Source organism: Echeneis naucrates, chromosome 14, assembly GCF_900963305.1.
Source record: "Echeneis naucrates chromosome 14, fEcheNa1.1, whole genome shotgun sequence".
Lineage (NCBI taxonomy): Eukaryota > Metazoa > Chordata > Actinopteri > Carangiformes > Echeneidae > Echeneis > Echeneis naucrates.
In genome coordinates, this window is record NC_042524.1 from 1015738 (window position 1) to 1028510 (window position 12773).

General features: G+C 44.1%; 1 protein-coding gene across 1 annotated transcript in view; it reads right to left on the reverse strand.

The window, feature by feature from the left end:
- Positions 1 to 2383: 2383 nt before the first annotated feature.
- sgcd (sarcoglycan, delta (dystrophin-associated glycoprotein)) overlaps positions 2384 to 12773 on the reverse strand; it is a 72490-nt gene continuing 62100 nt past the window's right edge. Inside the window, exons 7-8 of the mRNA XM_029519708.1 lie at positions 6864 to 6987; positions 2384 to 4821 (exon numbers count right to left, since the gene is read on the reverse strand). Coding sequence (XP_029375568.1) covers positions 4636 to 4821; positions 6864 to 6987 — 310 coding nt within the window. The 3' untranslated portion in view covers positions 2384 to 4635. The remainder of the gene's footprint in view (positions 4822 to 6863; positions 6988 to 12773) is intronic.

The window sequence follows — 12773 nt, forward strand, 5'->3', positions numbered from 1 at the left end:
CTGCCTGAGAGGCCCTTTGTGTGAAGATGAAGACGATGAAGGAGGTGTTTTCTTAAAAGCGTTGTCAGAAATGTCAGCTGACCTTGAGACGTCAAAGATGGAGATGTTGACTCAGAAACTGGGAGTCAAATTGGAAAAAGTGATGCACGTTAGCTAAGAAAGCAGCAAAGTGCTCCTGAAAAAGGGATTTTGAGTTGAATTTGTTCAGATGGAGATAAAAATCTGCTCTTTTGTGAATTCGCTAAGATGGATATTTTTCCTCGCCGTGTGTCAGCAGCTGGAGGTTAGCCGCTGCGCTAACGAGCGGCCCGTTTGAGGCCTGCGGCCGGCCTGAAGCCCACATCAAACGTTCCCTCGCTCTCTTTGTAGACCGGCCTCGCCTTCATAAGCCGGTCGACGCTGCTGATGGCGCGGGAAGAACAAGAGAGGAGGCGTGACCTGTGCTGAACTCTGCTCGGCCCCGGAGCCAAAGGAATCCAATTAAAGTGGGCTGAAGGAAATTTAGCCGTCTGTTGAAAGAAGGCGGACGCCAACGCTCGCCGCAGCTTCGTGGTGGCGACTGCAGCTTTGACTCAGACAAAAAGGCCTGAGCTTTAAATCGCTGGATGTGATTGTGAAAGAAAAAGGAAATGAGCAGACAGTTCTCTGGATTAAAGAGACGCTCATCCACTTCCTGTTACACTCGGAGCAAAACAAACAAACAAAACAAAACACATGATTCCTGATGTCATGCCAATGAGAGGAGTCCTCTGTGATGATGATGATGATGGATTGTTGTACTGTTTGTTTGTGTCTGCGTTGGTTATTACCTTTTTCAATCTAATCCATCAGTTTTTATTATATAATCTGTAAATAAACTATCATTCAAAAGCTATTTCTGTGATGATAAAAAATAAAACTGTTCCAGAAGTATCACATCATATTGAATTTTTGAAAATATGTTTTTGTTCCTAAAGCAGAAATAAATTCTGTAAAGGTTTTATCCAGTCATTATATATTTTTTAAATGTAATAATTTTACTGTTGTGTTTCTGTCGTTATATCAGACTTTGGCTACAGTTCAAAGAAACGTAAAAAGTTATTTTTATTCAACCATCTCTCTGGTTTGGAACATTGTGAGTGTCGCCTCGTCGACCTGCCTTGACTCACAGATAAATGTTTAATGCTAATCTTGGCTATGTGGCAAAACAAATAGCTAGTAGCTCCTTTTAAAAAATGAATTGTCACAATTTAATTCATTTCACTTAGCAAAGTAAAGATTTAAGCATTTTCCAGAGAAGTGTGAAGAACACTTGAACAATGCTTGGTCATTTCTCTGATCAGGATCCAATAACTACTGCAGTCCACTTCAACAACGCCTTTTATTTTGGCATCTTTGAAAACTACTCCATGAACGGCAGTTTCAGACTGAGGACAGAGGACGGTGATGGAGCCCGGTCGGAGGAGGTGCAGAGCAGGAAACACAGGGTTGGAGGAATCAGCTCAGTGGTACTGATTGACTGGCAGTTGTTGACTTCGAGGTTTCAGGGTGCAGAAATATCCCGAAGGAGCCGTTGCAGCTCCAAATGGCCGATGGATGATCTTCCCCTCCAAAGACGGCTGTCTACTGTAACACTTCCTCATTCTTCCTCTCTTTTAGCGCCCATCAGTACGATGCAATGAATCTTGGGAAAGGAGCCACGTGTGGCATTATTCATTGCCTCAGAAACGAAATGCTTTGGAAGGAGCCTTTAAAATTAACAGCCTCTGAATCGGACCAATCAACAATTGATGGATGTTTTTCTGCAACTTTCTGCATTTAAAAATACTTTTAGCAGTTTCTCTCCAACCCTGTGTGCCATGTCTCTCATGGCATTTGTATATTTTTATATATATATTTTGAACTTTTGGCTTGTGTGTTTGCTTCTCTGAGAGTAATTCTGTGGAGCATAAGAACAAAAGAAACTCACTCATAGTAGCACAAGTTTACACACACAGCACACTTGGAGAGAATGCAAAGACCTTGGGCCCCACACGACGACGACAACGACGACAACAACAAAAGTAAACAAGAAAAGAAAGCAGGTTTGTGTTTGTGTGAAACAGGAAGGAGAAGGCATTAAAAACGAACCCAGCTTGTCTCCACAGGCGAAGTGTTTACATTGCTGTACATGCGAACTCGAGTATCCTTTAACATTATTTCTTTTGTAAAAAAACACATAATGATGTACATTATAAAAAAAGGATTCTCCCTTTTCGTGTATTGTCTGAAGCGCGTTGGCGCTATCATGTGTACAATATTTACATATACAACCGTATAAAAAGATGTATTTCCTCTTGTGTACACGTATTAAAAAAAAAAACCAACAAAAAAACACCAACAACAAATACATCAGATAGGTTCAATTTGTTGTGAATTATTTCTGAAGTCCTTTAATATACAGCGACAGGAAGGAGGTTAGTGCGCCCGACTCTTGGAAAGGATGTGCTGCTTTAAAACAACAACACAGGATTTAAATAAACGTTGTGCGCTACTACGAGTGTGTTCAGCATCACAAGCCACTTGGGAGCCACGGGGTCTAATGGTAGACCTGCATCTGGTCTCTGATCCTAAATCAGGTCCAGGTTCTGTATTCATCCAGTGAAAGTCTCAGAGAAACCCTCACAGTCTGGACTCAGGAACTGAACCTTAAAACCAGCCGTCAGGACTTTTGTTCCCGCCCCCCTTCAACTCTAACGGGATCTGCTGTTTGGCCCAAAGCCTGCCTGATTTGTTGTTGTTGGCAATTCAATTCAATTCAACAGAACCATGAAAGCGTTCATCGTGCTTCAGTTAGCTAACGACAGCAGATGTCCTTCTGACCAAGTGGCTTGTGTTCAGCTCTTCAGGATCACACGCTTCTACTTCATCACATTAACCTTTAAAAAAATCAAAGCGGGTCGTCCCAAAACTGAAGGGAAAAACAGCAGACACACCCTTTGTCCGAGTCGGGCGTCGACAGCAGGACGAGCTACAGCGGGACGAGGCTGAAGGTCTTTGCATTCGAACAGACAGAGCGGTTTTAGTGAGTGGGGATGAAACTGAACTGAAACCAGAGATTGTGTTACCCGCTGATGCCAAAGAAAGTCTGTGAGATGTGCTTCTTCTTGCCACAAGTGCATCGACATAAGGCACAGGCACAGTTCCCCTCCTTCAACAGAGTGGCTTGCTTTTTCTTAAAAAAAAAAAAAGTCCCAGCGCAAGAAACAAGTAGGGTGACCACCGTCGAGGTTCAAGCTGCTTTTAAAACTATTCTTCATCATCAGGAGAGCAGGAGTCGATGCAGAAGCAGTCAAAGAAAACATTAAATCAACTATTCGCTCAATTTACAGTCAGTGGTTTATGTAAGACGCTTTCCTCAAAGGCCAGCGGTGGAGGAACTGGTGCCTCCTTCCTGCCTATCATAAGAGGCATGATGTGAAATCAGCACTGCTTATTTAAAGGCCCCATGCTGTACTCAGAAAACTGAGCCCCTCATTGAGCTGTTAGGATTTCTGTAACGTTGTGATGTCACAGTTAACAGCCCGGCCCAGCCTGCTGTCGTCTCTTTCTGAGTTTGATAGGGCATCAACAATTCACATAAAACACAGAAAAAGATAAGGACCTTTAAATAAACAAAGTCTGGCATCAAGCTAGCTCCTCACTAGCCTCGTTAGCATCTCAGATCATTTGCTGTCACTGCAAAACCAAATAATCCAAATAATTAGAGCAGCCAGCGTTAAAACTGGGATATGACTGGAACATGGCATCTTCATATGCAATGAAAAATACAATGAGTGACACAGAAGAGAATCTCCCCGCTGACACACAATCACACCGGCAAACTAACGGCACTTCATGTTAATGCAAACCCACACGGAGCACGCACACGGCCGGCTGAATCAGAGAGCACCCAAGTTCTTTTCCTCTGCCGGAGAAAGAAACCAGGAGGTTAAACACTGCAATAACGTCAGAGGTGATCACCCCACTGCTTCTGCTACTGAAATGCTCATGGGGGAGAAAAAGGGAACAGATCAGTTAAATCTCTGGAGGTTTCATTTTCCTTTCAGTTTCTACCAGGAGCACAAAGAGTGTGAGTGCATGTGTGTGTGTTTGTGTGTCAGACCGATGAGATACACACATACATATATGCATCCATGATCTGTCCCGTGCGGTGTGTTAAAAAGTTGAACAACTTTTTAATTAAAAATGCGACATGATGTTTTGTCCTTTCTTTGTGTATTGAAATTTAAAAGCCTGACATGTTGTGATGTACTGTGTGTATAAAGAGCTTCGATGTGCGTGAGGCCGGGGGGGTTGGTTTGTGTCCCATGGTGCTCTAAATGCTGTTTCCAAAGGCTTTTCCTCATATAAAATTAAGAGAAGAAATATGTTTAGCATTGAAGTCCAGTTCAAATGAGTCCAACTGGTCCTTTTTCAAACGTATCGAGTGTTTGTGTGTTTGGTGTGTGTGTTGGGACAGTATCAGTGATTGTTTATCCTTCAGCTCTGGCAGTCTCTGTGTGCGTCTGTGTTCGCTTTCGAATCAGACGAGGGGATGTTGGTACATCTGTCAGTGTTGTTGTAGTTGTTGTTGCCTGTCTGTCTGTGTTGGTTCCTCTTCGTACGCATCGAGTCCTAGAGGCAGACGTTGTTGCTGATCTGGCAGGTGGATCCGGTCCCGGCCTGGGACAAGAAAAGCCTCCCGTTGGGGCAAACGCAAACCTCGTAGACAGTCTGCCTGGTCCCCGAGGACGAGGAGCTGGTGGAGGCCTTCCCCTCCGGCAGCCGCATCAGGCGAATCCTCCGAGCGTCCAGGGAGATCTGAGGTGGGGGGACAGACAGACGGTGAGACGGCTCGGACATCATTTCTGGTTTATGCTTATTCTACGCTGCCGGTTTATATGCAGAGGAAAACATCATTCAAACACAAACACCAAATGTCGCCCCGCTCTGCTTTGCGAGCTGCTGTGTTCAAACCTTACGCCGCCGATCGACAGAAGTAAAAAGCAACACTTCGCAGGTCTCACCTGTCGACTCCTCGGCAATAAAAAGGAAGTCAAGATTCAAAAACACGCCCACACACTGACCGTCCTCCTCAACCTGACGCTGATTGGAACAAACTGACTTCATTCCTCTCCTGCATGAAAACCCCCCCGCTGCACCCTCCAGCCTCGGAGGGCTCATCCGAGGGCCGGTGTTTCAGGAGAGGAGGAGCTCTACAGCCATAAAAAAGGCAAAGGAGCCATTAGTGGGCGCCTCGGGGAGGCATCGCCCGCCATCAAATGACCTGGAACACTGTTAACCTGGAAGTCTCAGCTGACTTCCTCCGACAGTTGCTGCTGGACAAATCTTTCACCACAAGGAGCGGACAACGTGTGTGTGTGTGTGGGGGGGGCATCTTCAGGTGAGCGGGAAGGGCGAAAGTACAGGTGAACCCGGGAACACAGAACGGTGGAGGCCTAAAGGTCCAGACGGTCTGAATGACTTTTGTCATTTAGCCAATCAGAAGAGATTCAGACCTCCTGAAGCCGGTCAGTCACAAACTCTACATCAGTATCAGTCTGTGTGGTTTGTGGGCGTCTAATGACCAAATCCTGTGTGTGTGTGTGTGTGTGTGTGTGTGTGTGCGACAGAGGTTTGACAAATGCAGCACTAATGGTGTGTGCAACCACGATTCTAATTATATGAAGCGACCATCGTGAATTCAGTGGCGAGGGGAGGTGATGTGGGCGTGGCCTCCTGCGGTCACCTTTAAACGGACTAACTTTCCTGAATCTGCCTCTCTCTCTCCGTCTCCGTGTATGAAACTGTTTTTGTGGGAAACTTTTTAAACACTTTCTTCTCCCTAATCCTCCTCCGTTGATTTTAACAGATCTGACACAACACGACTGGTGCAACCTAAGGAGGGAAATCCTTTTATCAGCGCAGCCGACCGTGATGAACGCCACGACTGATGTGTGTAACGAATCAGGGGATGGTTGGAGGAATTTAGGAGCAGGCAGGAAGGGATGAAAGGAGGATAGAAACAGAGAAATAAAAGATGGTAAATAAGCAAAGTGGAAGACAGAAAGAGGTCAGAGGAAGGCGGAGGAGGAATGATGGAGGAAAGACTGTGAAATTGGTGAAAGAGAGAAAAACAATCTACTTCAGTCGCACAGAACATAACAGATTCTGCTGGACGGCCACATGGCCAGCAGTGAAACGTCCATGTTGGCCGAGCGAGCCGACTATTGTTTGTGTTGTCACCTGCTAAAAATAAGTTTGGACGGGAGAAACGCTGGATTGAGACGGAGCTCCCATCAGCCATCATGGCTGCCAGACAACAAAAGTTAATTTCAGAGTGGGAGGTTTTATCTTCGGGCAGAACGGAAAACGCCAAGATTGTATTAAATACAGGAAATTATTTCTGAAGCTCATTCTCCTTCAGCGCCCAAATAAACAACTTAATGAAGGGTTTGATTGAAAAACAGCGTAGGCTGGTCGTTTTAATTAGCCATCATTTAGAAAGACGAGCACATGCTTCATATGTTCTGTGTCCTTTATCTTCAGCAGCTGGCAGACGTTTACACGTCCACGTGGTCAGAAGGATTATTGTTAAAAATCAATACAGTTCGTGATTAAAAAGCAGCTGCATTTTTTGCTCATTAAAACTTATTTTTATAGTTTGGGATTTTATTTCTGCTCTGCTGATGACTGGGATCTGGGAACAATGAGACTTGTTATGGTCCCTCGTTAAAACTGATGGCTTTGGTCGTCATTCGAACAGATTTCCTTTGTTTTCTCTTGCTGTGCTCATTATTAATCTGACCCCTGAGACCAGGACTTGGTTTCGGCAGATCCCGGTGAGCTGTTGGCTGACAAACCTCGCCGTCTTTGGACTCCAGTCGCAGCTCGTTCCTGCAGATGGCCTGGATGTCTCCGGCCTCGGCCAGGATCTGGATGCCTTTAGGAGCCTCCATCAGGAGAGAACGGGTGGGAGACTCCAGCCTGAAACAGACAGAGCAGATCGGTCAAATCCTCAGATCCTCAAATCAGACAGCAAACAAAACGAGGAGCACGTTCAAAATTACAAGAATTACAATCTGACATTTATCAAAACAGTTAAGTTCTTTTTTTTTAGCACAGCATTTATTGGTTTTTGTGACCGGACTGTAAGCCGACTGGATCCGACTCTTAAACGCTGCAGCCCACCTGCGAGCTGCGGCTGTTTCCAAATGTCAGCCTGGGGATTAAAACGGAATTAAAAAAAAATCAGCCCACTCCTCTTCACATCTCCACAAAACCACTCAGAGCCGTGAGCTGACTTTTACAGGAAGCAGCGAAGGTGTCAGTCAGGACGCCGTCTCTGCAGGCCTCGCCGCGGCGGCTGTTTCCCTTTCATTGATATCACGCTCACATGCTATTGAGCTGCAGGTCTGGGCGCTCTTGTTGTGGATGAGCTGCAGCTATTAAAGGTTGTGTTTATGTGCACAGATATCATCAGCTCGTGTTCTGGATCGATGTAAGTGTAAGAACGCCGTATCAGCTGATCTCTTATCTCAGGATAGGAAGTTGAAACACAAATTAAACAGCTGTGCTGCTTTTTTGTCTTCACCACGGACGCTGGACAAACCTGAGACCACACAAATGTCTTTTGCTGTGAATTTCTGTTGCTGTTACAAATTAAAATGGTTCATTACCTCAATGGCGATTGAATTTAAAATGCTAAAATGTTTTTGATGACATTTTTCTAAACTTGAAGAAAACTATATATCCATAAATATCATTGGGGAGCAGAAAGCCGCCGTTCTCCAGCTGGACCTGACAAGAAAAGGGCAGTTTATTCTTCTAAAAATGTGGATTTTAGCAGCTCTCCTGAGAGAAAACACAGCTGACCGCTGATCTCAAAGGTAATTTAAGTTTAAGGCCCGACTGTAAAGTAACATTTAATGCAAACTATCAAGGAAAATGTCACCGCCGCAGCTTTTCTCTCAAAGGGTCCGCTGAGAGTCGGTGTTGATGGCGGTGGAGGTTACTGTTAAAGATGAGCTGCGTAAAGGACACGAGGAAGTGAACGCTTACGACAAAATAAAAAAAAAAAAAGTTCACTGATTACGAGAGAGAGCAAGTAGCCAAATTAAGAATCTGAATTAACCCTTCACTCTTTGCCCAAAGAGGGCGAAGCCTTAACATGAATTAATCAGAGTTTTAACGGGGAGATAAAATAAAGATGTCTTCTAATGCGTCGTCATTTGGCCCGTTTGATTTTCTGCCTTTATAATGATAAGGCAATTTAAAACAAGTGCTCCAATAAATCGGATTAATTTACTCAGTTTTTCAAACATCCTTCCTTCCACACACATCAGACCGATCGCCGAGAATCAGCCAGCTTTCGTTTCATCCTCCCTAAAGCGTGCTGACACTTGTTATTAGTATTCTGACTAACTGATGCCCCCGGAGGGCAAATAAAAACAGATTAAAGCCGGAACAATTTAAAACTCTTGTATCTGGACATCAAGTGAGCACAGACGAGACTTTAATGTTTGACTTGGCAAAACAAAAGGATAAAAATTGACGGTCCAGATGTTGTGGCTTTGAACGTGACGCCTTCCAGCTGGACGTTTTTAAACGTCTCATTAACCGTATTTCTGCACGCCCATTGAAATCCTGGACCTTCTTTTCTGTTCTCAACAACAGTGGATTTGAATGAAATGGAGCAAAAGGAGCCTGGTGGTAGAACATCACACAAAAGAGAAGGTACATGGATGTTTTTTGCGTCACTTTCTGGTCTTGTGAGTCTTGTCTTGCCTGCATCATTAGAAATACTTTCTGATGTCTCGTTGCCGTCAGACACAAATGGACACGTCCTTCCAAAATAACCCCGATGTTAAAGGCTTCTGTCCTTTTGAGGACGTTTCACTCCACCGTTAAAGATTCATAATCAGCTTGACACCCCGTGGGGTTGTTTTTTACAAGAGGACATGGGATGCCTGTCAGATATTCTTCACCCCTAAAAGAGGCAAAAGGAACCTGTAAAATCAGTCGGATGAAAAAGTGGTTGGCGTCTGTCGGTCAGCTCAGGACCAAATATCGGATGGTCCGAGGTCAAAAGGGTCATTGAGGAAATGACGGGAGGTGTGACCTCAACAGCTGAAGACAGAAAGAAACAAGTGAGTCCATCATCCCTCTTTCTCCTCAAAGACTGAAACATTTCTCTCCGACAGCGGTGCTGTTTTCATTTCCTCTCTCTTTTCTTTCATTTCAATTTGAAGTCTCAAATATAACAGAGAAACTTAAAGTGAAGGATGCATTTTAAACCGCCCATCTGCCTTTTTTAATATTATATTCCATTGTCAATTTCTGTCTGCTTTTTATTAGTCTTATTTTTTTGTCCCCCGTTGTCACCTATTACTTTAATGGCCACCACAACCTCATTTCCCCGTCGCGATCAATAAAGTTTTGTCTTGTCCTCGTCCTTGTTTTCTATTCTGCCGCTGTACATCCTCTTATCCTGGCTCTTTACTAGGCAGCGCTTCATATCTACAGCCGGGATCAAAGGTTAATAACTTTTCACACTTCCTCTGCGTATCGTCCGCCTTCAGATATTAACCGAAATGATTGGAGCTTTTTGACAAGACAGAAATTGTAAAGTGAGCAAAGTCTGAGGTGTGTGGCTGCTTTTCGTACTCATCCTTTTCCTCGCCATGCGGCTCTCACCTCGTCCTTGGTGACGATGGCTCTTTTAAATCGTCTCCCCCGGCGTGGACCCAGCGGTCAGAACAGTTTGGCGGTGTAGTTGAACCGAGCTCCTGTCGCGCCTCGCAGCAAATCACAGGTTAAACAGCAATCAGGGCCGACCCGAGTGAAGCTGATTGGTTTGTGAACACACGGCGTCCTGTCGGATCGATGTACAACGTTGGAAAGGCCATCTGAATTTTGTGCTTTTTCTTTTGCTAATCCTCGGAGCTGCTCATTGTTTTTTTTACTTTTTAGATTCTATTTCAGGAATAAGATTTCTGGATTTCTGTTTTTGCTGTTGCTGTTTTTTTAGTGAACTGAATCAGACGGAACGGACTGAAGATGAGATTTTGATCAGTTTCTGCAACAACTTCCATCTGAAAGTCAGCAACTTTGCGTCGTCAACATTTGTGACGTTAAGCTTCATCTTCCCCTGTAGTCTGAGTCGGTCACCACATTAATCAAAGGTCGCTATCAGATTCACCTCTGTTGCCATCTTCCTCTCATGGAGGCGTTTGTCTGACTCAAGGACACATTCTGTTGACAAGACATCAGGGCGCAGATGGATTTGATGGCTACGGCTTCGATGAAAGACTGACAGCTCTGGTGTGTAGGATTTAAATCCTTGATTGCTACCTCCAGAAGGGTTAGATTAGATTTTAGCTTGTCTGTTTTTGGACCTTATTTCATTCTCAATCGGCCGGCCGTCACCAAAAACACATAAATACAGAGGAGAGAAATCGCCGGCCGCTGTGATCTAATTATACAGATGATGGTCACTCGGAAATGATCCGTGCTCCACTCACTTGTTTTTATGGTTTTTAGTGATGCTGTGAGCTCGCTGTTTTTAGATGCTTGTCATCAGTCCTTCTCTGTCCATCCCATAATCCCATGGCAGCGTTCTCAGCGGCGTTCCTTTTGTCAATTTTCCTCCTTTATTCCGTCTCTTATCTCTCTTATTTTCAAAACAAAAAGCCGGCCTGTCTTTTGCCTCCCACACTTTTTCCTTTTCAGTCCTTTCACTCTCGCTCACGTCTCTTTTTGCTCTCCTCCTTTCATTTTAATCTTCATTGTCTGTACTTTTATCAACTCTTTCATGATTTCCTTCCGTCATTCAGCTGCCCCCGGCTCCACATAGTTTTTCTTTCAGTTCAGATCAAATCATGTCATTGTGTTGCGTAGTGAGAAAGATCGCTGCAGATGAACATGAAGGTCTGGTCAGACAAAGATCTGACCCTGCTACCGTTCCAAACATCTTTTATTTTTAAACCGTATTTGGAGGAGAAAGAAAGCAGAGCGGCACTGAGGAGGACTCACTTTGTCTATTTTCCTCTAAATCATTTTCCCATAGACTTCAATGCAACGGTCCAATATGTGGGGATACACAACCAGTTAGTGTCACCAACTCATCTAATGTAAAAATATTTGGACTGTGGGAGGAAACCGGAAAACTTGGAGGGAACCAGAAAGCCAGAAAGAAATAAAGATCTCAAAATAAAACAAAGGTTACTCGGCTCTGAGGGCGGGGCTAATCTGACTTTAACTTCAGTGGACCAGAATCTTTTTCACTCTCTCTCTCTCCTCTGTTGCCATGGCGCTCATGTTCCAGCTAGCTGCTGGATCTGACTGATGACCTATGACCCCTGGCTGCCCTGAAAGTCAAAGTTCACCCAGTTTCTTTTTATTTCCGTACAAACTGTCAGCTCGGATTCAGGCGAGCGACAGAATTACTGTTTCACTGTATTTTATTTTTTTTTTAGGACTAGAATCAACTGAGTGTAGAATAAAGTGCCATAAATTTAGATTGAAGAGGGAAGAACGCGGTAAAATGTGCCATCATAGTGATTTCGCTCATTGTTACGATTAAAGGTCTCATTTAGTTTAAGGGTAGATGTCCACGTCCTCTAATCGTTGAGGAGAGAAGAAGAAAAACCTCTGTTCCTCCGGCGACCCTTTAAAATGTCTCCCACGGAGAACGGCCTTTAACTTTAGTGACTGACATCATTTTTTAAAGGTATTAACCTTTACACACCGGCCAACCTTGCTGGATTTGGGGCTCAGACCGAGCTCTCTCTTCAAAATAAAAGACGCGAGAAGTTAAAACATGGGACCTTCAAAAGAAAAGATTTCCCGCCCCGCCAAAATTAGACAACAACAAAAATATCCGTGTCCGACTGTGTTTATCTGGGCTGATTCCAGATGATCGGTTAATCTTCTTTGAACTGCAGACGTCCAACCAAACCAGCCGTCCAGCTACAGTAACTTTCCTTTCTTCGGCTTCTCTCTTGATTTAATCCCGTTGAGTGTGCCGAAGCGAATAAACTTTCAAAAATCACTTAGTCTTTGAAGACTTATTGCTCCCTGATGGGTTCAAGTGGAGACGTGATGTTTTCCCTCCTTGAACTGCCGAATCAGTGATCATGATAAACTGATCAGATCAGATCAGTCGACTCTCTGACTCCTTCTGTGTGTTTATCTGTCCGTTCTCATCCTCCATCTTTGATACTGACGTCTGGAGTCACGTCTCTACATCAGACGCTCCTATTGGCTCCGGTGGGTGATGTCACAGCCAATCAGAGTCTCTGGATCAGTCCTGTATGTTTCTGAGTTTATTGTGTTGACAGAATAAAGACAATCAGATATTTGGAGCTGATTTTTCATCATTAATGAGCAGAAACAACCCAAACACATGAGAGGAACTTTCTGAGCTCAACTTTTCTTTACAGATTTGAAGTTTATTGGAGAAAAGTCCCTTGAGATGAATCATCTTGTTTTAGAGGGCGTCCAAGACAAAAACACATAATAGAATATGGCACAACACAACAATAACAGTCATACACACATCCAGACAATGAAGGCGCAGTTTTACCGACCTGCCCACACATCATTCCCAACAGCTCACATCACCCACACAATGAAAAGATCCCAGATACCACCTGGCATGTGCTGCAGTGATAACAAAAAATAATGGAATATATATAATATAGAGTCATTTTTTAATCTTACGCATTCCAGCCCTTATTCGTTTTCTATTTCTAGATATTATTTCAGTGCAT